This window comes from Rhizopus delemar, genomic scaffold (assembly GCF_000149305.1).
Source record: "Rhizopus delemar RA 99-880 supercont3.1 genomic scaffold, whole genome shotgun sequence".
In the NCBI taxonomy this organism is placed as follows: domain Eukaryota; kingdom Fungi; phylum Mucoromycota; class Mucoromycetes; order Mucorales; family Rhizopodaceae; genus Rhizopus; species Rhizopus delemar.
This window is the reverse complement of record NW_027137827.1, coordinates 3,691,022-3,713,291: the sequence shown is the minus strand read 5'-3', so window position 1 is coordinate 3,713,291 and position 22,270 is coordinate 3,691,022. Positions and strand designations below refer to the sequence as shown.

General features: G+C 37.4%; 11 protein-coding genes across 11 annotated transcripts; 6 read left to right on the top strand and 5 right to left on the bottom strand.

Moving 5' to 3' along the window:
* Window positions 1-539: 539 nt before the first annotated feature.
* Window positions 540-1,097, bottom strand: RO3G_01427 (uncharacterized protein; the record flags this gene model as incomplete). Its single annotated transcript, XM_067656018.1, has 1 exon — window positions 540-1,097. One exon carries the CDS (start codon window positions 1,095-1,097, stop codon window positions 540-542), a length of 558 nt encoding a protein of 185 aa, XP_067512119.1.
* A 962-nt stretch (window positions 1,098-2,059) lies between these two features.
* RO3G_01426 (uncharacterized protein) lies at window positions 2,060-3,058 on the bottom strand (the record flags this gene model as incomplete). Its single annotated transcript, XM_067656017.1, has 1 exon — window positions 2,060-3,058. The coding sequence occupies one exon, from the start codon at window positions 3,056-3,058 to the stop codon at window positions 2,060-2,062; it is 999 nt and encodes a 332-aa protein (XP_067512118.1).
* A 1,386-nt stretch (window positions 3,059-4,444) lies between these two features.
* Window positions 4,445-5,953, bottom strand: RO3G_01425 (uncharacterized protein; the record flags this gene model as incomplete). Its single annotated transcript, XM_067656016.1, has 1 exon — window positions 4,445-5,953. One exon carries the CDS (start codon window positions 5,951-5,953, stop codon window positions 4,445-4,447), a length of 1,509 nt encoding a protein of 502 aa, XP_067512117.1.
* Window positions 5,954-6,300: 347 nt separating this feature from the next.
* RO3G_01424 (uncharacterized protein) lies at window positions 6,301-6,972 on the top strand (the record flags this gene model as incomplete). Its single annotated transcript, XM_067656015.1, has 1 exon — window positions 6,301-6,972. The coding sequence occupies one exon, from the start codon at window positions 6,301-6,303 to the stop codon at window positions 6,970-6,972; it is 672 nt and encodes a 223-aa protein (XP_067512116.1).
* A 949-nt stretch (window positions 6,973-7,921) lies between these two features.
* On the bottom strand, window positions 7,922-8,589 carry RO3G_01423 (uncharacterized protein; the record flags this gene model as incomplete). The annotated part of the gene is made up of 2 exons (XM_067656014.1): window positions 7,922-8,014; window positions 8,197-8,589. 2 exons carry the CDS (start codon window positions 8,587-8,589, stop codon window positions 7,922-7,924), a joined length of 486 nt encoding a protein of 161 aa, XP_067512115.1.
* Window positions 8,590-9,121: 532 nt separating this feature from the next.
* RO3G_01422 (uncharacterized protein) lies at window positions 9,122-11,155 on the top strand (the record flags this gene model as incomplete). The annotated part of the gene is made up of 7 exons (XM_067656013.1): window positions 9,122-9,362; window positions 9,412-9,495; window positions 9,566-9,638; window positions 9,695-9,978; window positions 10,027-10,555; window positions 10,619-10,929; window positions 10,995-11,155. 7 exons carry the CDS (start codon window positions 9,122-9,124, stop codon window positions 11,153-11,155), a joined length of 1,683 nt encoding a protein of 560 aa, XP_067512114.1.
* A 1,370-nt stretch (window positions 11,156-12,525) lies between these two features.
* RO3G_01421 (uncharacterized protein) lies at window positions 12,526-13,413 on the bottom strand (the record flags this gene model as incomplete). Its single annotated transcript, XM_067656012.1, has 4 exons — window positions 12,526-12,678; window positions 12,747-12,886; window positions 12,970-13,146; window positions 13,299-13,413. The coding sequence occupies 4 exons, from the start codon at window positions 13,411-13,413 to the stop codon at window positions 12,526-12,528; spliced, it is 585 nt and encodes a 194-aa protein (XP_067512113.1).
* Window positions 13,414-14,046: 633 nt separating this feature from the next.
* On the top strand, window positions 14,047-14,754 carry RO3G_01420 (uncharacterized protein; the record flags this gene model as incomplete). The annotated part of the gene is made up of 5 exons (XM_067656011.1): window positions 14,047-14,123; window positions 14,289-14,310; window positions 14,387-14,423; window positions 14,483-14,563; window positions 14,741-14,754. 5 exons carry the CDS (start codon window positions 14,047-14,049, stop codon window positions 14,752-14,754), a joined length of 231 nt encoding a protein of 76 aa, XP_067512112.1.
* Window positions 14,755-17,296: 2,542 nt separating this feature from the next.
* RO3G_01419 (uncharacterized protein) lies at window positions 17,297-18,363 on the top strand (the record flags this gene model as incomplete). Its single annotated transcript, XM_067656010.1, has 5 exons — window positions 17,297-17,337; window positions 17,366-17,537; window positions 17,731-18,028; window positions 18,111-18,298; window positions 18,343-18,363. 5 exons carry the CDS (start codon window positions 17,297-17,299, stop codon window positions 18,361-18,363), a joined length of 720 nt encoding a protein of 239 aa, XP_067512111.1.
* A 1,201-nt stretch (window positions 18,364-19,564) lies between these two features.
* Window positions 19,565-20,436, top strand: RO3G_01418 (uncharacterized protein; the record flags this gene model as incomplete). Its single annotated transcript, XM_067656009.1, has 3 exons — window positions 19,565-19,925; window positions 19,976-20,079; window positions 20,176-20,436. The coding sequence occupies 3 exons, from the start codon at window positions 19,565-19,567 to the stop codon at window positions 20,434-20,436; spliced, it is 726 nt and encodes a 241-aa protein (XP_067512110.1).
* An 855-nt stretch (window positions 20,437-21,291) lies between these two features.
* On the top strand, window positions 21,292-22,164 carry RO3G_01417 (cytochrome b-c1 complex subunit Rieske; the record flags this gene model as incomplete). Its single annotated transcript, XM_067656008.1, has 4 exons — window positions 21,292-21,424; window positions 21,488-21,899; window positions 21,950-22,074; window positions 22,127-22,164. 4 exons carry the CDS (start codon window positions 21,292-21,294, stop codon window positions 22,162-22,164), a joined length of 708 nt encoding a protein of 235 aa, XP_067512109.1.
* Between the last annotated feature and the right edge of the window lie 106 nt (window positions 22,165-22,270).

The window sequence follows — 22,270 nt, the reverse complement described above, 5'->3', positions numbered from 1 at the left end:
TTTATCCTTAATGAAGATGATCCGAATTGACCTGTAGTTTATCTGTTGAATATATTTTACATGTAGCTTATTAATACTGTTTTCATATCGAGTTATGAATGATGGATACATCATTATGCATGAATACTTATGATAGAAGAACACGTAGCCCTTATCCATTTGTCATCAATTATATCATACTCATTATTAATTTATCAATGACATGAAATATTATGCATGCATGAATCGTATAAATAGAGCATCATTTTCTTATCAAAGAACAACATCTTTTTTCGCTGACTATTTTTATATATATTGTATGGTCTGACAAGTTTTTCCACTCTCCATCTATTCTGTAGGCTGGACTGAAAGTATTAATAAAATAATAAATAAAGACATCATTAATGACCAAACACGACAATATTATTTTTTTTTGTAGGGGCTAGAAAGCCAGTTTTATTAAAATAAATAAATGAATAAAGTCACGTGTTAGACAGCGGTGAACTTCTTGACTTCGGATAGACAAAAGGAAAATTAATCAACTTGAAGATGTGCGAGTATTATACTAGTGAGTGCAGTGCATTAGATCGCATTGATGCAATCGTAAGCAAAATTTGGTTATGAACAATAGTGGGATCAAAAGGAACGTCGTCGAATATAAATCGCCAATGTGCCTTCCATATCCCAAGAAAAGTGCAACCGACGATAGTGTCATTTTGGATGAATCGAAGTTTCTGTCGAGGAAAGGTCAGATTGTAAAAAGCTTGACAGATAGCGGACAGCTCGACGTCCACAACACCAAAAAACTGACACCAAATCAAACGCCAGATGGTGAGCTTCTTGGGGCATAAAAAAAGAAAATGGTCAGGATCTTCCATAACATCAACAGGAGCACATAGCCGGCAAGAAGATCCACAAAGATCAGGAATCATCTTGTGAATGACTGCTGCACTTGGTAGTTTATGGTGAAGGAGGCGATACCAAGGGTTGCGAATAGCCAAAGGAACATCCATACTCCAGAACCGTTTCCAGAAGGAGACAGGTCTCAAGGAGTTTGTAGGAGAAGAAATGGAATGTGCCAGTGTGTCTAAACGCTTCTTTCGGAAGTATTTAGGCATGATTATAAGAGTCTGTTGATCAATAGCGGGTTCTACCAGAGATCGGCAGAAGTTATCAAAAGATAGCTGTCCAAATGAATGAAAATCAGAATTCGATGTCAATGGTAAGCACAGGCACGCGAAAAATGGTAAGGGAATAACATCGCCCGATTGTATCCAACGTAAAAACTTCAGAATTCGATAGCGACCAATAGGAAGGGAGTCGGAAGATCGAGGAGACAAGCATAGAATCTCATGATTATAGAAGAAAGCATCTTGAACAAGAAGAGAGTCAAAAGTATTTTGTACTTTAGTATGAATTTGTGTGGACCACGAAACCACCGCAGACAAAGGCAAAGATAAGCAAAATATCGGCGATAAATGAGGGGCTTAGTCCAGAGGGACGTTCAGTTTGTCCAAAATTAAAGCTTTTCCAAATAAAGCGTCAAAAGCACGATATAGGATAGAACAGATGCCTGGTCGACGTGAGTGTAGAAGACCTCGACGCAATGCCGGGAAGGTGAACGGGAATCGTTGATCAAGGATTGGTACAGTAGATAGGCTAATCATGTGGGCCCCAAGCCATTGAGACACTATCGATGAGGGTCTTGCTTCCTGTAGTAGAGGTGTAAGCCATCTAAATTGCAGAGCCAGTTGTTGCACAGACGGATTGAGAATGTCCAGACCGCCTTTTTGAAGTGGAAATTGAAGTACATCAAAAGCGATAGGGGGAAAGATTCGAAACATAAGGAAGTCTCTGGAGATTTGGCCAATCTTACCAAGGATGCGCTGTGGTATCCAAGTAACTCGTAATATGTGACAAAGGGTCGACAATATTAGAGTATTAAGAACCGTTGCACGACCTCGCACCGACAGTTGACGTTGTTTATGAATATCACAAGCGCGACTAATTGTTTGAAAAAGGCGTTCTTGAAAAAAAATTCCTTGAGAAGCTGAGAATATCAAGGGATAACCTAGATATGTCAAAGGAACAGGATCGTTTCGGTCGTGCCATTTCGAGATACCGTAAGATTGTAGTGCAGGCAACCAATGAGCGTGTGACGACCAGAGACAGAGAAGGCTACCGTCTTATCATAATTCATTTTGGCGTTAGAAGCTCGATTATAGCAACTGATAAGTTGTTGTACTTCAGCTAAATCATAGACATCTTTTAGAAAAATTAACAGATCATCAGCATAAGCTAGGACCCTTAGCGGAGGTAGCGTAAATGAATCGAGATACGGACGAGAAATATTTGGTGGGAGGAAACCTTGAATTCGATCAGAATGAATGATGGATTTAATGAGAGGTTCCATGACCAAATTAAATAATAATGGACTAATGGGATCGCCTTGCCGCAAACCACGACCAAGAGGAACTGGTTGAGTAAGATAGCCATTCACATTGACTTTCATAGAAGTACCAAAAAAGAGACTAGAGATTGAGTCAATAAAGCCCATTGGGAATCCGAAGCGTGTTAAAATGGCTCGAAGATAGGTAGGATGCACTCGATCATAGGCTTTCTCCTGATCGCATAGCAAACCGACCTCATCCGATTGACGAGCTGATGCTTGTTCGCATGCAATTTGAGCCAAAGCACCGTTGTCAGCAATAAACCTTTCCTTCATAAACCCACTCTGATTAGGGGATATCAGAGGAGAGATGATGGAAGCAAGCCGAGTATTGAGCAGACGAGTGAAGATTTTGGCATCACAGTTAATCAATGTAATTGGACGCCAGTTTTTCAGTGAAGTAAGATCTCCTTTTTTTGGCAATAGACAAACGCTGGTTTCTAACCAAGAAGGCGGGAAGAGGCTCTTGGATAAGGCATCATTAAACACTCGAACGATGAGTTCAGTGTACTGGGGTTGTTGAAAAAGCAAGTTCAAAAACACATATGACAGCCCGTCAGGGCCAGGACTACTGGACTTGGGGGCTCGAGATCCTTGCGCAACAATTTCATCAATATCAAAAGGAGACATTAGGAAATTGGCATCAGATTCATGGAGACTACAAGCATCTGGAATATGAGAGACCATTCGTTCCACTGAGTCTAGGCATATAGGCTCGGTCGCATAGAGATTGGCGTAAAAGTGTTGTGTTACTTCCAACATTTGCTCCTGATTAGAGCAGATGTCGCCCGTGGCGGGATTTCGCAGCATTGGGACTGATCGTTGGGCTTGTCGAGCTGACGCAGATTTCTTGAGGTATCCGGCATCAGTTTCCCCGCGTTCCCTCCAAGTACGTTCAGCTTTCAAAATAGCGATTTTAACTGTTTCCTCCTGAAGGGTTTGAATTTGGCGTTCAACTCGAGGCAAATGAATTGACAGGATAGATGTGGGTATCGCTTGTCGTAATAAACGTTGACGTTTATGTTGTAGTGCAATCAGTTGTTGTTTTCTCCAGTACACGCGTTGGCGACCATAACCTTTAACAAACTTCTTGATCCGCGCTTTGATAATATCCCATAATTCTTGTGGTGACAGCGATGAAAAGTGAATTTCATGTTCGTAAAGGTTTTCAGCATGCGATCAAATTGTCTCATGAAATCCTTATTAGCGACATAAATTGGGTTAGCACGCCAAAGCCCAGGTCCTGTAGTAGTGGATAGATCCATCTGAAACGTTAACCCAAGAAGTGCATGATCAGTCCATTGAGGGTTGAGGAATTCGACCTCAGCATCGACATAGTGAACGGATAAATCTAGCGATATGTATAGATAATCTATAGCCGAGCGAGTTGTATCTCCACGTCGAAATGTAGGTGTATCTAACCCACGTAGTTCAGATATCACATTTCGAAAATGACATTGTAAAAAATGAAGCCAATGTTGTGGATGACGCGTCGTTCGAGGTGTCGAAAAAGATGGAAGCGCATAGTTAAAATCGCCTGCTGTAATCATACGATCAACACAGGAAAGTGTGTCGTAAGGTGATAGCTGTCGAAAAGTTAAAATAGTATCAAAAAATTCTGCGCGTGCTTTGGAAGACGACGCAGGAGCATAGATAACAAGGATATGAAACGGATCCATAGAGCCTTCAATGTGAGTTACTTTTGCAAGAATACAACGTGAATCCTCAGGAAGAGGAATTCGAGATAGAATGAACTGAGGATCGAAGCAAAGGAGGCCGCAATATTCAGTCCACAGGGATTGTTGACAACAAAACTGCTGGTGTAAAATGTTTTGATGTTGAAATGAATCACTACTTTGATCGATCTCTTGAAGAGCGACAAAAGTAGGTGATTTTGAACGAATGTACCGTATAAGATGATGTCGTGAAGAAGGGTTACTAACCTTGAAAAAACTATTGCCATTCAAAGAGAGTAACGATAAAGCCTTGCGATGATTATTATTATTAATCATAAAATTATAAATCTAGTATGGCAGGAGGCCGCTTTAAGCGTTCACTCTTCCGTATTCCAATAGCCGGAGTCTTTGTTTTCTTCAACCGTTTTTGAATAGCCGGTATTGTTGTTATCTGAACTTGAGATAATTCCCCAATCGTATTCGAGGTGCTGATATCTACATTGGATGTTGCCCAAGTAGAATGGGTTGTGTCGTCCTCATCAAGGAAGACACTGTCATCCATAGTGATATCAAGTTCTGCCGAAGATGAGTCTGTTGATTTTAGTTCGGGCTGACTGTCGGGCAAAGGAGTACTGTCGCTCATATCCACGACCAATTGTTCCGGTGAATCATCAGAATTTTGTAATTCGGTCAAATCATCTGTATTTGCGTTCATGTCCACCATGATGGTGTGAGTATTCTGTAGGGAAATATCATTTTCATCAATGTTAAGTGGCTCAAGAACAGGCTGATCGTTAGCTTGAACAGATTGTTCTGAAATTTTATCCGATGTAGATGAGCTACTGAGATTATGTTCCGTAAGATCGATGGTGGGTTTCTTCTTAGTCGAGCCTCGAAGTCTTTTGGCAGGCGAAATCTTATCTGGACATTGAACGCGGATATGTCCAGGTTTAAAACAGTAGTAACAAACTCTCTTGTTACTTGGAGCTTGCTTACAATTGGAAGCGCTATGTCCAAGTTCATGGCAATATTTACAATAAGTAGGCATTTCCTTCCAGTAAGCATGAATAAAAATAGAGTTTTCTGTAGTCGATGTTGTTTCTGGGTCAACCCAGGGGATAACGTAGGTCAAATCCAGGAAAGGGTCAGGTTGAGAGGGATCAGGTGAGCAATCTAGCACGGCGTAACCTGATCCCAGGAAAGCACCAGTTTCAGAATCGGTGACAATTCCAACATCTCGAATAGAGCCATAGTTGGACAAGGTGCGTCTTAAACCTTCCTGCAAATTATGTGGACGTAACCAGGGTAGACGTTGCAATGTGACTCGTCGAATGATCGAGCCCGGTCTACAAGCAAGTGTAGGGCGTATGATAACTCGCCCATCATCGAAGTGAAGGCCATGAGTACAAGCGGCTGTACGAAACTCATCCTTATCAAAGTTTACTTCCAAGTAGCGGTTGGAGCCTGACTTATGAACAACTAGCCCAACATAATCTTGGAACTGGTAGAATGCTAATTTATAGATTGCTCGATCTACTTCTTTACGAGAAGAAATGTCAAAAAAGATGCTACCGGGTGTTTGAGATACACCCCAATAGACGGTCTCAATTATTAATGGTGGTGGTGTATTGGAATCCGCAAGATCTGGACTCATTACAGATGAAGTGGTCAAGTTGGCATTGCTGTGTATCAAGCTTTCTCGAGTTTTAGCGGGACGTTGGTGTGCTTTAGAATATAACACCGCAGTTGTTTTTTTTGGAACTGATGTGGGGCTCGCTGGTGGATGAGCATTGGTAGTTGGTGGGTCACCTTTATCAGGTGGCTTAGCACTGTTGAGCGAAAGAACCATGGAATGTAAGTATGTACTACAACTGTTTTCAAATATGTGTGACTAACATTTATCGTTGGTCATTTAGATTTTTCGTGCTCGTCTGGAGGCGGCACTAGAATGAAATCCACATACAAAAAAAAAAAAAAAAAAACAGACTTTAGATTGGACCGTTTACCTTTTTTTTCCCCCACTGTTTACTTTTTTTCCCAGTGTTCCCAAATTATCATGACAACGAGTAAGGTAAATATAAAACAATAACTCTGACACTTATAAGCAAGTCTTTTATTACTGTAGTACCAGAAGAACTGTTGCAGTATAAATTGCCACGCGATTATATACCAGGTTCGGATCGAATAAGCAAAATCATGGCCAAGAATCAGTTTATTATCGACTTAATCACCACTTCACTTCTAGACGTTTCTCCTGGCACCTACACAGCAGGTGACAGCATGTTTGTCGATGGTACGGAATGTGACATTCTTTACATGCCTCGTTCAGCAGATCTTGCCCGCTTACCCCCTGTGATAATAGAGATACAGCATACCGTGACACGCGAGTTTATGTGTCGAGCTGTACAGTATTGCTTGAATGTGTACAAGCGTTTCCATGTCTTGCCAATGCTATTTATCGTCTGCATCTCTAAAGTGGAATCCAAATCTCTCAACGATCTCTTCAAAGCTATGCAAAACAGGCCATATCTACTGGAAACACCTTGCTGCCACTTCGCAACAAATTGCTTCATGCTGACCAAGCAAAGCATCGATCCATTTATTGACAATAGTGATACCAATGCGTTGGATCCTTTGATCGCTTTTGCCCATTTTTTAACGTCTGGCCAACAGAGCATTATCAGCATTGACCGGTGGGACGACCCAACCATTACAAAGCTGTACTTAGTAGCAATGGAAATGGTCAAAAACGATAGGGAGGCAGAGAATGACAAAGTGGAAGCTTTGCGAACGATTTGTCAAGCAACGCAAAACCAATTTGAAAAGATATCATCGACCATTTTCAATAACCCCAAACGGGCGCAATGATACGCGGATGCAGGACGACACTATAGCGCGAGCCTCAAAAGGAAGTATGACATAATGAAACAGAGACCAAGCAACACACCACCAGAAGTAACAACACCATGGAACTTCCTGCAGATTTTGATGGTGCTTCTTGTTCTTCAGGTACCAAAGCCGAAGAGTTGGTTACATTTGTCAATACTTGGAAACAAAACAATATGGGTCGAATGAACTGGTCTGCGTGTTGGGAAGAAGGAAGAAAGAAGGGTCTGTTCACAGAGTATTCGAACAGCCATAGTTTGAAGAACATATACCACAAAATCAAAAATGATTCCTATCACGATTAGCACAATCAATAAAATTAATAAATGTCGATTGTTCATAACAAAAAAAAGCTCTTCCGATTTTTTTTTTCAAAATTGTGGTTGATGACGTTGACTCTCTCTCTCTCTCTCTCTTTTTTTTTTTTTTTTTTTTTTTTCTGTTAGAAATCCTCGCCTTGAAAGCTTCTTTAAAGCGCTTGCCTATTACGACACTTATCCAAGCATTTATGAGAATGTCTAACAATCCCTTTAAATCACTTAATTTCAAGCTATTGGAAGCTTCACTGATCCGGGTCATCAAAGTTTCCTTCTCGAGAAATTTATTGCGCTTCACTTTGCTTTTGACCACTGACCAGAATTGCTCGATTGGATTGAGCTCAGGAGAATATGGGGGCAAATAAGCACAACGGTAACCGCGAGATTCTACGTATTTGGCTATATTGTCTGATGTATGGATGGGAGCATTATCCATCACGAGGAAGTGACCTTTCATGTGCGGAAACCGGTCCATTTCATCCATTGTAGCTTTTAGAAAGCTGATATAGTGTCCCGTAACCGTTCCTTTGCTCATATGCCCAACGCCATCTCCCCGCTTTCTCTTTTTATTAGATGGAGGCTGAGGAAGTCTAAGGCTGCATTTGATTAGACCCTCAGCGGAAATCGCTCCCAAAATGGTTGTTGTTGTCGCTCGTGTTTTGGGAACAGTGACCACTGCTGGTGCACCTTTCTTTAACCAAGCCATACTACGTTTCAAATTAATATGGAAAGTAGATTCGTCAAGAAAGACACAGTTTCTCGTAAAATCCATGTCTGTTTTTTCCCATTTATGAACCCAATCCAAGCGCTCCTGAATCTTTTCTTCGCTATTCCGGTCTATGGGCTGAAGTTGAGCTTTCTTGAGAGATAAATTGCAATGTTGTTTTACAAAATCAAACAAAGTAGTTTTAGATACTTTTAATTTGGTAAACATTTGCTTTAACTTCTTCATTACTTTGTCTAGGACGATGGGAGGATTCTCATCAATGCACTCGAGAATAGCGTTTTTGTGTTCGTCATGGAGAATACGTGGACGGCCAGTCTTTCTCCGTTTCTCAAAGATACTGTCAGGATCTTTCTCGTATTCCGCAGCCCATTTTTGTGCTGTACGAACATGAATCCCAAGTTGCTTTGCAGCAGCGGCCGCACTCAAGCACCTCTCAAACAACAGCTTGAAGAACCTCACTTTGTCCTGATCAGAATAGCGTGTATAATTTCGCTTCACTGAAGTTTCCCTCATAATGGCATCACCATTAGACTTTGCCTTCTTTTCTACTTGCATTGCATCTATCTTTTTCTCGCTTTCCAGAGGCAGTTGAGCTAAGTATTGTGAATGAGAGCTCAATGTTTCAAGACGAAACTGTTCCTCATCAACAATATAATCCATTGGTTCAGGTCTGCCATACTCGTCGACGACAGATCCATTCCCATTTTCAAACAAGAATTAAATGTTCATTATCTGTGATTTGTGATGTAATTGTGAAAAAGAAATAAAACAAAGACAAACACAACGCGTGGTCTTTTATATCCAACGATGCCAAGACTTTTCCTACAAGCAGCAGGACATATGATTTGTCAGCCAAGACGAATTTATATTTCGTAGAACACGAACCTTGTTCCTGTCATCACATGAATTGACTTTCCTTCAGAGGACGAATACATTTTTTGCACAGCCTGAATTTGTTTTCGCCATTGAGTGAATTTACTTTCCGGAAAGAGTGTACTGTAACCAAAACCGCCAATTCAATTTTAAAAACCCGCAATTTACTTTAAAAAAAAAACGCAGAATAACAAAAAAAAAGACTATTTTAAGCATGTTTAAGAAGCCTATTGCTAATTTAAAGACATTCAGCCCACTTCGTTCCTCTGATCGTCGTCGGTTTCAAAATGAAGCATATGAAGCTTATCCTTCTTTAAAAGACAGTCCTTTGATGCCAGAAGATCTACGTTCAGCCAAGTTTATAGCACAAAATGGGACAGCAGGCGTTGTTTACGTTTCTCAAGATCACCAACCTTTATGGATCTCGATTGAAAACCTACCTCCTATTCCAACAGGTAAATAAAAATAAAAATTAGGTAAATAACACAATTTAATTATATGTAGTTTATACGACTTGGGAACATCCTGATATGCTTCCTATCCTTTATACTTGGACACCTGTTATTCAAAAGCTGATTGAAGGAGCAGGTTTGTATAAATTACTATGTGTACGTGATGTATACCAACAGAGCAATAGATTTGATGATACCTGGATTAGTACCTGGACCCACTGGTACACTGCCGGAGCTTAATCAGGGTGACTTAGTAGCTATTACTGTGAAAGGATATAGGTAAAAGAAATGATATATCAATATCAGCTTAATATTAAAATATCTATTTATCATAGATACCCTTTAGCAATAGGAACAATGATACTACCCACTTCAGATATTAAACCAAGGTCTGGTATGAAGGGAAAGGCTGTACATATCATTCATGTTTATCAAGATTATTTATGGACTATGGGTGACAAATCTGAGCCACCCCAATTATCACAAGAACTAGATGAAAGTGATGATGAAGAAGGAGTAGGCGAAGAAGTAAAAGAAGAGATAGTAAATGAAAAGGAACAAGAAGAAAAGGAAGAAAAGCTAGTTGAACAGGAACCTGTTAAGCAATTGAGTATAGAGGGTAAGGAAAACAAATGACGAAATGCAATTTGAATTAATAATATAACAGAGATTGACGATATACTAAAGACATCGCTTTACCATGCTCTTGTCTATAAGATCACACCAGATAACAATACTATCTTTCCAATTTCTGCATCTTCCTTTTACTCTGCTTACATCATGCCTTCAAGACCAGTAGGAGCTGAAGCAGCCGATATTAAAAAATCCAGCTGGAAAAAATTACAAAAGTTCCTCAAAGTCATTGAAAAATCAGGATTGTTGAAGACAAAGGAACAGCGTGGGGAAACAATGATCATGTCCATTCAATGGTCACATCCTACCTTACAACAGGTAACAAAGTACAAAACAATCGAACAGCAGCCTTCAGTGGCAATAGCACCTGCTACTGCAGTATCGCATGAAGAGAAGAAGCCAGCAGAGATTCAGGAATTCTTCAAACCAATGGGATCTTTTATTCTTCGATTCTTTGATGAAGCTCAACAGGACAAAGATGCACTTTATACTTTTGTTGAGTTAAGAACGATATTAAATGATTATGTCAAGGAACATGAACTTGTCAATCCTAAAAATCAAAAGTAAAAACATACGAAAAAAAAAAAAAAAGGAGAAAAATCTGCAACTTATCTGTATTGTATTAGAATGGTTCGTTTGGATGCTATTTTGTGTGATGCGCTATTATCGAAAGCTGAATACAGCACAATAGATCAATTAGCTCGGGATCAATTAGTGGCTCGATTGAGTTCCAAGATGCAACCTTTCCACACCATTCTCTTGCCTGGACAAAAGGATCCCTTGCTTCGAAAGGGCCACCCTAAATCAATTGAGATTGTACAAGAAATTAGACAAGGACGTAAGACAGTGACTAAAGTGACAGGAGTAGAAGCATTTGGTTTAGAGATTGAAGAGTTAGTAAAGGATTTTACTAAATTATGTGCCAGTAGTGTTACATGTAAGCTTTCAATCTTTGTTTATCACAAATATCTCATATTTTATTTTCATTTCTTTCTTCTCTAGCCAATCCTATTCACGGCGTGAGTCCAAAGAATCCATTATTTGAAATTATGGTTCAAGGACCACAAATTAAGAATTTGACTGAATTTTTTTTAAACAAAGGAGTTCCTAAAAAGCTTATTGAATCAACAGATAAAACCCAAAAGAACAAAAAGAAGAAATAAATGTGATGCACAAGCATGTGAGCGTGCAATTTTTTTGTATTGATTGTATCTTTGTATGAATATGTATTTCAGTTTGAGACAATTAGAAAATAGGTTTGAAAACAGTTAATATATATTCATAAGCAATATGCATGTCTTGTTCAATTTCTGTAACTTCAGGGTCATTGAGATAAACTGGAAATATTGGAATGGGAAACAATCAAACCCTTGATGTATATTCAAACATTTTGACAAATAGCCCGAAAAAATGCAATAGAAGAAGGAGAAAAAAAAAGAAAAGAGCGAAATTGAATAGAAGAAAAAGAAGGTGGGCAATAAATAAAAGAAACCCAGGCAGAATGCAACAATACATAGAGCAGAGATAGTTATTATTTACAAATATGGTACAAGAAACCACTAACACTGTCAAACAGATGAACACATCAAAGTCTCTTTCTTAAGGATGATAGAACAAAGATACCTCTAATAGTTTTCGGTGACAGACTCACGAACAAGTCCAGTATGATATTTCGAGGCTTAAGTCATGAAGTTTCTGAAAAAATTTACAAGCATTTTTGTGTGAAAGACAAGCAGTTGAGCCATGTCTTTTAGATAGCGTCGAATTTAGAACATTGAGGGTAATATACACTCAACTTTTTTTTTTTTTTTTTTTTTTTGCAAATTTAACGTCTTCCTTATCACATAACAAGTCTGTTGTGTATGTAAAACAATGAACATGTGATATTCTCAAACTGTTGATAATAAACCTATCCATCAGATAATCTGAAACGGTTGCACTATTTTTTGAAACAGGGATATTCTGACAGAAAAAAAAAAGGCATATATCGCTGAAAAAGCTTGGAGCGGTGAAGGTCGACTACCAATTTTCACACGAAATTTATAGATGTCCCTTTTAGCTTACTGATGTGCTATTCGTATAAGAACAAATACCACAACATTTAACATAAATCGATAAGCAATAAACATTTATGGAACAACACGGTGAAGAAATGTTATATATTTACTGATATAAATATTGAAGAAGGTGATACGTTCAAGACTGTCGAGGATGCGCATGCAAAGTTATTTATGTCGTATTTGAGGATGATTTATACACTGAGCATACTCCATCATGAACTAAGTCTCACATATATCATGTAATGCAAATTATCATAATTAAATATATTACAGCAAAGGAGTATTTAATTGCACTCGTGGAAAAAGCTACCAAGTGTTGGGCAAAAATCAAGCAAAAGGTACCCGAGGCATCATTAATAAAGAGAAAACTTTGACTGATCGCAGCTAGAAGCGACTTTTGTGTTCATACAAGTAAAAAATACAATAGTGAGTCTTACGATGAAAAAAGGATTAATGTATTTATTTATGCATTATCAAGTAAGTCTGTATCTGAAAAAAACTCTGGCTGTTTGCCCTGTAATTTCATCCTTATATACCATGATATAGGATACCGTTGGAAGCAAATTGCTCTCAATAAGGGAGCCAGGGTTGACATCAGGGTCAGCGAGAGATTGCTCCATAGAATGCTTAAAATAAAAGTAAATCAAATAAGAGATAAATCATCACAGTATGTCATAACTTATTAAATATTTACCTTCAAAATTAGCATTGATCTGAGTGCATGTATCAAGATACCGTCAACTTTGTTGAACCGAGGTAGTTCTCCCCAAGTAACTTTTTCATATGGATAATATCCATTGAGGAAACGAACGATGTAAACCTCAAAGGAGAAACCTATAAGACAGAATGTATTAGCAATAGTAAATTAAGAAATGAAAAACGAAATCTACTCAATGAAATACTTGTTTGTTACATACCATATACCAAGATACCGAAAGTCACCAGTGTATTGGGAGCACTTGATATTTTCATTCTTTTGTGCAATTGTCGTTTGGCAGTCTCAAGGACTCTTACCCTTGTTGCATCGACAACTTTTTTTGGCACAGAAGGGGCCTTCACTTCTCCGTTTCCAACTTCATACTCTTGGCCACTTACTAATTTAGTGCTGAAAATCGTATCTGGTCGAAATGCAACGCTACTTGGTGAATTGGTGCTTGCTGTTAGGGAAGTTTTATCCCTAAAGATTTTCATTAGCAAGGAATAAAGTTGCACTGCAAATAAACTCACCACAACAAGCGAACTTTACTATGTGAAGACCATAATGATGAAAATTGACAACTAATTAATAGACAACTAATTGAATCAATAAGCAGTGATAGTGGCGAAGGCGTATTTTGGTCAGGAGTCGCCTTTGATTCCATTTTGATTTTTAAATCTTATTTTGCATTCAATCGATGCTTCTTTTCATGTCGATTCTAATGATATGCTTTTCGGTGTGTTTGGATAATTTTAACAGAAGAAAATGTAAAAGAAAATAAAGGGAAAGGAAAATAATCAGTTTCATCGCATCGGAGATTGAATGAATACAGGTCACAATTGGATGACATTGTTTTTCTTGCCTATTATTTTCTACTTTAAGTTCACGTGTGTTCATGGATGATAGGGATTGTATGTTTCGTAAAATCACATGTGTCCGTTTAGGTCACATGCGACCGAATGATATCCGTAGCTCAGGTATGCATTATAGGGATTGATTACATTAACATACATGTTTATTTTATTTAAATAGTCATAAACAATAACACTACTGTCGCTATCTACACTATTTTGTACATGTAATTACCAAATAATCTTTTATATTTTTTATTCTTGCCTCAGAATCACTTGTACATTCAAAAAAATGAAAGTTGCACCTTTAGAATTTCAAAGACTATGTCTAAAAAAGGAAATTAAACGATGTGTCCGAATTTACAGCCAAAAAATGAACCCATCATGGGCCATAGTGGCACATCTTGTACATGATGATATTTCCACTTCTCTTATCTTCTACTAACATGAGCCATATAATCGATACTGGCAATAACAAAACAATCTCAGCAACGTCAAACTTGTCGTGTGTGACCACAAAAAAGTAAGCAGACAGACGTTAAGCATAGAACAATGAACACCTCATGGTCCAAAGCAGGCTTCTGGTGTGAAAGGAGACTGAAAAGGTCAACAATGTTAACTCTAATGCCGTCTCAGGGTAATGATTGTTCAAAGCTAGTAAAAGCCATTGATGAAATAATACGTACAGATCTTTGGAGACACCAACAAATGTGAGAAGTCAGGAAGTTTGATCTCTATGGATATATAAAGAGTGAATTTCTTAAATATCGTTTCTATTAAATATAGAGGAGTGAAAGCTTGGCGATCATCAAGAAAATGAAAAGTGCAGAAGCACAAAGATTCTACTTGAAAAAAAAAAAAAAGCTACTGATTACATCCTAGCAACGGATACTTTTATGATATGCCTTTCCATAGCGCCTTCTAGCTCTGCTACTTCTACAGCCCCACCTTCTTCATCACTTGGTAACTGCGCCGTAATAAATAAAACTGATTTTGTTGTTCAATGGATCTGTATAGAATGGAATAATCAAAATTATGTATGCTTTTAAGAACCATCACGAAACCAATGAACAGATTCTTAAAAATGGGCCATAGCTTAAATATTAATGCAAAATAGTAAATAAAACAACCATTTATTAGAAAGTGTTCAATAAGCGGAATACATATGGGGGTGTTATAAATCTTGAATATATCCCTATCTCTTCTCCCCTCAAATGAGAGGAGAAAGACAATAGTCAAAAAATAGCATTGATTAAGTTAGTAAGCAGTTTACGATACATTTTCATCTTAAGCACGGGTCTTAGTCTGAAAAATGGCCAGAAGAGACTCTCCATTAAACACAAAAAGACCACAACTCTGCGTGTCTCGCTGGAAGCTCCTTACCCAACGGTATCGCGGGCCGGTTGACTATCCTCGTATGGATCATAACAGAGCGTGCTACACCTGCTTTTAATCTTGTACTTTTACTTGCTTATACAAAGAAGGAGAGAAGAGACTCCAAACAATAATAAGCAAGTAAAAAGATTGAAAGCAGAAGATGAGAGGGAATATGGTTCTAATTAACAATATACCTGTTGTAGAATTTTAAAGGAAAAAGAAATGTAATAATTTAAAGTGAACGCGTCACGATAAGAAAAAATTTCTCAAAAATTGATTGGTCAAATTGACAGATTTTTTGTTATTGATTGTTTATTCTATATGAACTGTTTTCAAAACTATTTTCAAATCGTCTCAAACTAAAGTGCATATACTGTAAAGTATATAAACAACTGTTCAATAAAGAAAAAAAAAAAAAAAAAAAATCTAATTCCAAGATGGGCTTAGCGATATCTTTTTTTTTTTTTTTATGATTATGGGTTTAAAAATAATAAATGTGGGTAAATTCTTCCTATAGTCAGATCGCTTATTATCACGCTGATAAATTGGTGTGATATGGTTGACTCCAGCGTGTTTCGTCAGTTCTCCAAGAAATGAAAGACAAAATCTTTCTTTTCGAGGAGGTTGATCGTTCACAGAGCCAGAAAGCTATCATCATACTTTCCATTGTCAGGAAGATTTGTCTAAAGAAAAAAAAAGGATTTCAAGTTTTTCTAGGTTATTTATACTTTTTTCTCGAGAATAAAATCGGATCATATAAGACTGCTTTTCTTTTTTTTAAAAAAAGGAATTTTAAACCACTAACCTTTTTTTTTGTATGGATAAAAGTTTAATGTTTATTGAAACTCCAGAGTCGTGGTTAGTGAGAAGTTTTGGTTAATTATTTTAATTATATTGAAAAAAAAGTGAGCGCACGATGTCTTAGTACACCTTAATCGCCCAAGTCAGATAAAAAAAGAGTATAGGGAAATCAAAAAACGTCCTTTGGTATCAAGGACGAGAAAAAGTAAAAGGAAAGTAAGGAGGGAAAGACGTTTAAATATAAAAAAGTTCGAAAATACAATAGACTGTTTGTTTGTGAATTTATTATTTGTAAATATCTCAATTGCAATTGTTCAAATGACAGTATTTTGGTACGTCATTATATATACCTTGCACCAGCTGTCTGGTTGAATAATATGTAAATGAGAATAATGTTTTTCCACAATATACGCCTTATTAAACATATAACATTATAGATTAAGAGCTGCGTGATTTTATGTGTCTAATTTGTAGCTTAACTCTTTACGATTCTTATCATATCTGTTTAGGAAAAGCGGGTTGGTAAATTGATAGCACATTTCTAATCTTGAACAGTATCAAAATACTTACATTTTAAGCAACTCTGCAATAATTTTGAAGTGAAACCACAGTCTTTTCTTTGGTAATCCAATTTCAGTCAACGTGAATGGATTCTTATCTGACAGCATACTACAATTAAACGGACTACGTCAAAGAGCCTTCGACTTCACCTATACTTTTCAAACTTGCGATAAAATCATTCTTACTATCTATTGTTAATAATGAAATCATTGGCTGTTAAAGCCTTAAAGCTAGAAGGTTCAATTCTGGCTTCAGTTAACAGCACCAAAACCAACCAAATTACTATCTTTCACAGAAGACATACTTATACTTATCAATTATAAGAAAGAATTTCTAGAACCACAAGAGCATCTAAAATTATATAATGGTGCATCCAACTCAAGTAAACTATTCCAAGTCAGTAGCATTTCCCTTAGCAGGTGGATCCACGCTCAACAATCGAGAACTCAAAGAACTGATAGGCCATAATGGTCTCAGATGGTTTGACTCTCAATAATTAGGCTACATCAAGTAACTTGGATACGTAATATGGCTCAACACCGATTAACGAACTATATTTTATGAAAAAAAAAAAAAAAAAAAAAAAAAACCATCAAGCTTGAAGGCTTAGTCAACATTCATTTATAACATCGATTTTCTGCTTATGGCAGGCCACACATTATTGGTTTTTGACTGTAAATTTGTGGATGACTTTTTTTATTTTGCGGACCAGAAGGGTATATGCATTGTTTTAATATTTTTGAGGAGATTCCAAATTATGAACCAATGGAAGTTGAGAATATAAATGACTTGCACCAAACAACTGAATTAGAATGGTATCACTGAAAAGGACCAAATGAAGATGAGAGTGTGCCTAAACCGGCAGTCAAAAAGCTTTTGGATTTAAAGAGCTACCAAGTATATCGCCTGACCTTGGAGAATGAGAACCATTCAAAAGCAAAAGAGCAACCAATTATTATGAAAGTTCATAATGACTTGAAGCAATCTAAAAAAAAAAAGTATCAAAAAGAATCGAAGAGCGTATAGAACCTACCCATCTGAACAAGTACAGGAGCTTCATGATCTTGTTATTGAAGAAGGGCTTTCTGCAAGAAAAGCAGGTGCAGTTGTTGGAATTGCTGAGCGAACAGCTCAAAACTATGTAAAAACTTATAGGGAAGATGATGAAAAACGCTTGCCAGGTGGTAGAAAGCAACGAGTAAGTTGGGAAAGAAAACTTCAGTCTCATCACACCAACTTCCTATGCGTGTTTTATGAGAAGAACCCACAGGCTGTACTCTGGCAGGCAAGAGATGTACTACTTGAGGATTTTAGCGAAATCCAATCAATCGCATTATCAGGCCTTCACAGATATCTCGTCTTACATGCTTCTTTAACTCTCATGAAACTAGAAGCAATTGTATCTTCAAGAACTATTCTTGGTAATCCCCAAATACGTAGAGACAGGATTCTTGAGTGGAAAAGTGATGAGAATATTGAATTGGCACAAAAACTGTGTTTTCATTGATGCGACAGGTTTTAATATGCATATTCGTAGAAACTTTGGTAGATCCAAGAGGGGAATGCCTGCCAAAGCAGTAATACCTGCAAACAGAGGCACTACAGTATCAATAATTGGCGCTATTTATGAAAAGGGAGCGATTAATCTCACCCTTCGTAAGCCAAAGGCTGTTCAGAAGAAAACGAATAGTAACAAGAAAAAGAGAAAATGACGAGGCTGAAGTGGTTGAAGCAAACGTTAGGATAGGTACTCGTAGTGAGCATTTTATAGAGTTTTTGATCGGTGTCATGGACACTTTGGATCAATTCGATATGAAAGGGCGTTATCTTGCTATGGACAACGTTGTTATTCATAAAGTTACTGAGGTTAAAGTCTTAATTGTATCACGCGGATATAAAATTATATACTTACCACCTTGCTCACCATTTTTGAATCCTATTGAATTATTCTGGTTCAAAGTAAAAGGGGGAATCAGGAGAGATTTCTTAAATGCAAATGACAGCCTAAGCACGAGAATTATTGAATCAGCTAAATCTGTATCAGTTGATGATTGTGTAAATTGGATAAACCATTCATATTCATTTTTCGATAGATGTGTCTGGCCCTTAAGCCAATGCTTTAAAAATGCTGTCCGCAAAATGAAATTTATTATCCGCAAAATTACGCATTCATGCTCTCCAAGTCGTGGCATTTTCTTCGTATTACAAGTCTTTCAAAAAGCTTTTACAGCAAGATGTCTTCTATTGTGACTCATAACCTGTTTTCCAGGATTGTTTAAATAACTCTAGAGCAACCAAAAAACAAAGGTAGTGTTTCGTTATTGAATGTAGAAGTCTATCAAAAGGTTTTCCAGTTTCGATATATCAATTCATTACTGTTAAAATGTCGTCAACGAATACCGAACTTCCTGTACAAGATGTTGATGTTTACTTTGCAATCTTCATTTGATGTTCCTTCACAGACCATCCCTATGGTACTCAAGCATTCCAGATCCTATGATAACATGAAAGACCTCCAGCCACTAATCTCCATGTTTAATACTTTAGACTTCTGTCCTCATTGACCTACTGAAAACGGCTTGACAACATCACCTCAGACTAGTCTACTCATCCCCTTCAAAAATATATGCAAAGAAGACACACAAGAAAAGTTCAAGTTTAGCAAGCTCCTTCCAGCACAAAAAACATCATTTCTTTGAATGAGATTTCCTTTCAAATAGTATTCAATCCAAAAACAGGCAACATTGTGGCTCTCCTAATATTTTACAAAAAATCAAAAATGCTGTTCTTACTGGAAATCTTACCTTCAAGCTATTTCTTGTATCTTTATTGTCATATGAACTGAACGATCTTTATTTTGACATTGAAGACCATCCAATTGAATCAAGTGTCAGTTTTGATTTATTCATTGAACAAATGAGCCATGATGATATCAATATAATTATAATGAGCAACTATCAACAAAGTACAATGCTCAGCTTCAACACAATTTCACAAAGCATAAATATGCATGAAAAAATGAAAAAGATGGTTAGAAGAAACAATGACGATAGTGTAGAATTCGAGTTTCTTGAAGAGGTATTTCGTTCTTGGTGAGTATTTATTATTGCTGGTGGTATAAAGTGTTTTTGATTAATATATTTGGCATAGTGTCAGCTTATACACTACAAAAAAAATTTAGAAGAAGATGAAGCCACATTTAATGATATGTTGGTTTACCCTTTTATGAAGGCAACAACACAGGTAGTTGCTCGTGGGGTCGAAGGTTGTAATGCTGAATTTGATGTTGGTGAACGATTCCTGAAAGCAATGGGCAAACAAATAAAGTATATTGGTATCAATACACAAAGCAAGAGCCAATATAAAGCGGATGGAATCGTATCCCTGTATGGAGTTGATAACATGGAAGTTCTTTTGTTAGAAACTTCTGGTCATTTTAAGAATGACGATCAAACAAAGATCTCGTTTGATCATCATAAAGCATTATATGGCACATTGGCCATGTTAAAATGTGTCTCTGACACATATAAATTTGGGTCGATGAAAACGTTCCAGAAAATCAAAATTTTCTTTTTACAGGCAGCCAGTAAGATTACCATGTTACTGTGATTTATACTAAGTTACAAATAAACATAGATAATGAGCTGTTGCTTTGGAGCTTAAGGTTTGAACCTGATGGCCCACTGTGTGAGTTATGGCTGGAGCGTTCTTTGACCATAGATCACCAGTTTGACAAGAAGGTAGAGTTCCTACCAAGTATGATAAGCTTTTTCTGGTCTGTCAGTGTAAGTTTATTAATTGATGCTATTGACAGAATAACTAACGATACTTTATAGGAGTTTCTCAAAGAAACAGTTATAAATATTCAAAATTTAAAAGACGAGCACTACAGTCAATTGAAGTCGTTACGGTTTGTAACAAATACAAGGTTAAACTTGTTGACAACAGCCTCTATGTTGCCAGCCACCTCGGATCACTTAGGCTCCCATCCTCGCAAACCAATCTACGGGATTTACGAACATTGCTGGAAAGGCTCTTCACAATTAAAAATGTCCTTGAAGCCCAAAAAGCTTACTATGTTTCAATTGAATATCTAGAGCAAGCTGACAAAAAGTCAATGGAAGCAAAGCTTAACACGGAGAGATCTCTATATAGCCCTTCGTCTCTCGCCTCGTCACAGACAACACCCTCGCCGGACTCTTCTTCCTCTACAATGAGATATACGTCGTGGGTTCGTGGCGCTTGGTTTCCCCCTCCTCCTAAAAAATATCAAATATAATGGGAAATGGAACGAATCTCTTTTCTCGCCTTCAAAGTAGCCATTCATTTTTAAATAATAAATAAATACTTCAGTATGTTTAAAATTATTTATCGGCTAGTTTTTCTCAAGTCCTCAAAAGATAAAGATTCCATTCCCACATACCACTATCGAAGGAATTAAGTTTGTTTCATAGACTGGATAAAGAACACCAAACGAGAGAGATTGTAACTGCTTCGAGAAAAACAGTTCGTCTTTTCTTTTTACTAAAATAATATATTGTAACCTTTTGATTTACATGTGGCCAAAAGAAGTCCAAGCACACGAAACAACAAAGCTAGTCAGACCCACTTTGGGGTATCACTTATCTATATACCCTAGCCTGGCCCGTAGTATACATTAGGTTGTGTATGGGATTTTTAGGCCTCAGCAAGAAGAAAAAAAAATCCCAAAAATTTGCCACAGATACGTACCCATTTGATGACGCTTACACCTTTTTCACAAACTTTTCGTACACTTTAGGAAAAGTTTGTGAAAAAGGTGTAATGAATCAAGAAAAGAAAGGTTTGTATTATCTTTAACTGAAAGCTGGTGACGTCAATCGCATTTAAATTAGCGGGGTCCTTTATACCTGAGACAACAAATCAAAAAAAGAAAGTTGGTTCCTTTCACTCCCCCACTCTACATACATTAAATGACTAGTTTAGCTCGTACTTTGACCTCTTCTTTTGCTAACCGCAGTTACAGAGCCGTTCCAGCATCTGTATCAGCTTTTAAATCAATCTTTGTTGGATTTAACAATAATGACGATCAAAAGCAGTCTAATGGTAATTGATTCAAAAAACAAAACCATGTCGATACCATCCAACTTTTTACATGTACATTCATAGCTGGACAAATGCGTCATCACTCTACCACCAGTGTTCCTGATTTTTCTAAATACAAAAAGACAAAGACCAGTGGTGAAGCCAGTCGTAATTTTGCGTACATGATGGTTGGCGGTACAGGTTTAGTCAGTGCAGCCGGTGCTCAAGCTACTGTTTCTGATTTCTTAGCCAATATGTCTGCTTCTGCTGATGTTTTGGCTTTAGCCAAAGCTGAAGTTGATTTAGCCAGTATTCCTGAAGGCAAGAATGTTACAATCAAGTGGAGAGGAAAACCCGTCTTTATTCGTCACCGTACTGAAGCTGAAATTGCCGAAGCAAATCAAGTGAGCATCAGTGAATTGCGTGATCCACAACAAGACGCTGAACGTGTAAAGGATCCCAAATGGTTAGTCATGCTGGGTGTATGTACTCATTTGTAAGTAGATAATCGAATGATATTTGTGCAAATCTGACATGTTTTTTCAGGGGTTGTGTACCTATTGGTGAAGCAGGTGATTTCGGAGGCTGGTACTGCCCCTGTCACGGTTCTCACTATGATATCTCTGGACGTATTCGTAAGGGACCTGCTCCTCTCAATCTCGAAATTCCTGGTAAGAATTTGTTGCGCATCATAATGGACAGGACTAACGTTATATTCTATAGAATACAGCTTCCAAGATGATAAGCTCATCGTCGGTTAGATGATTATTTCAGTTTGTTAGGTTATATTTTTCTATTTGTTTTGTTAATGATAGATTTTTTTGTAAGAATAAAAAAGGGACAAGTATTTGATAGAGATGATAAAAA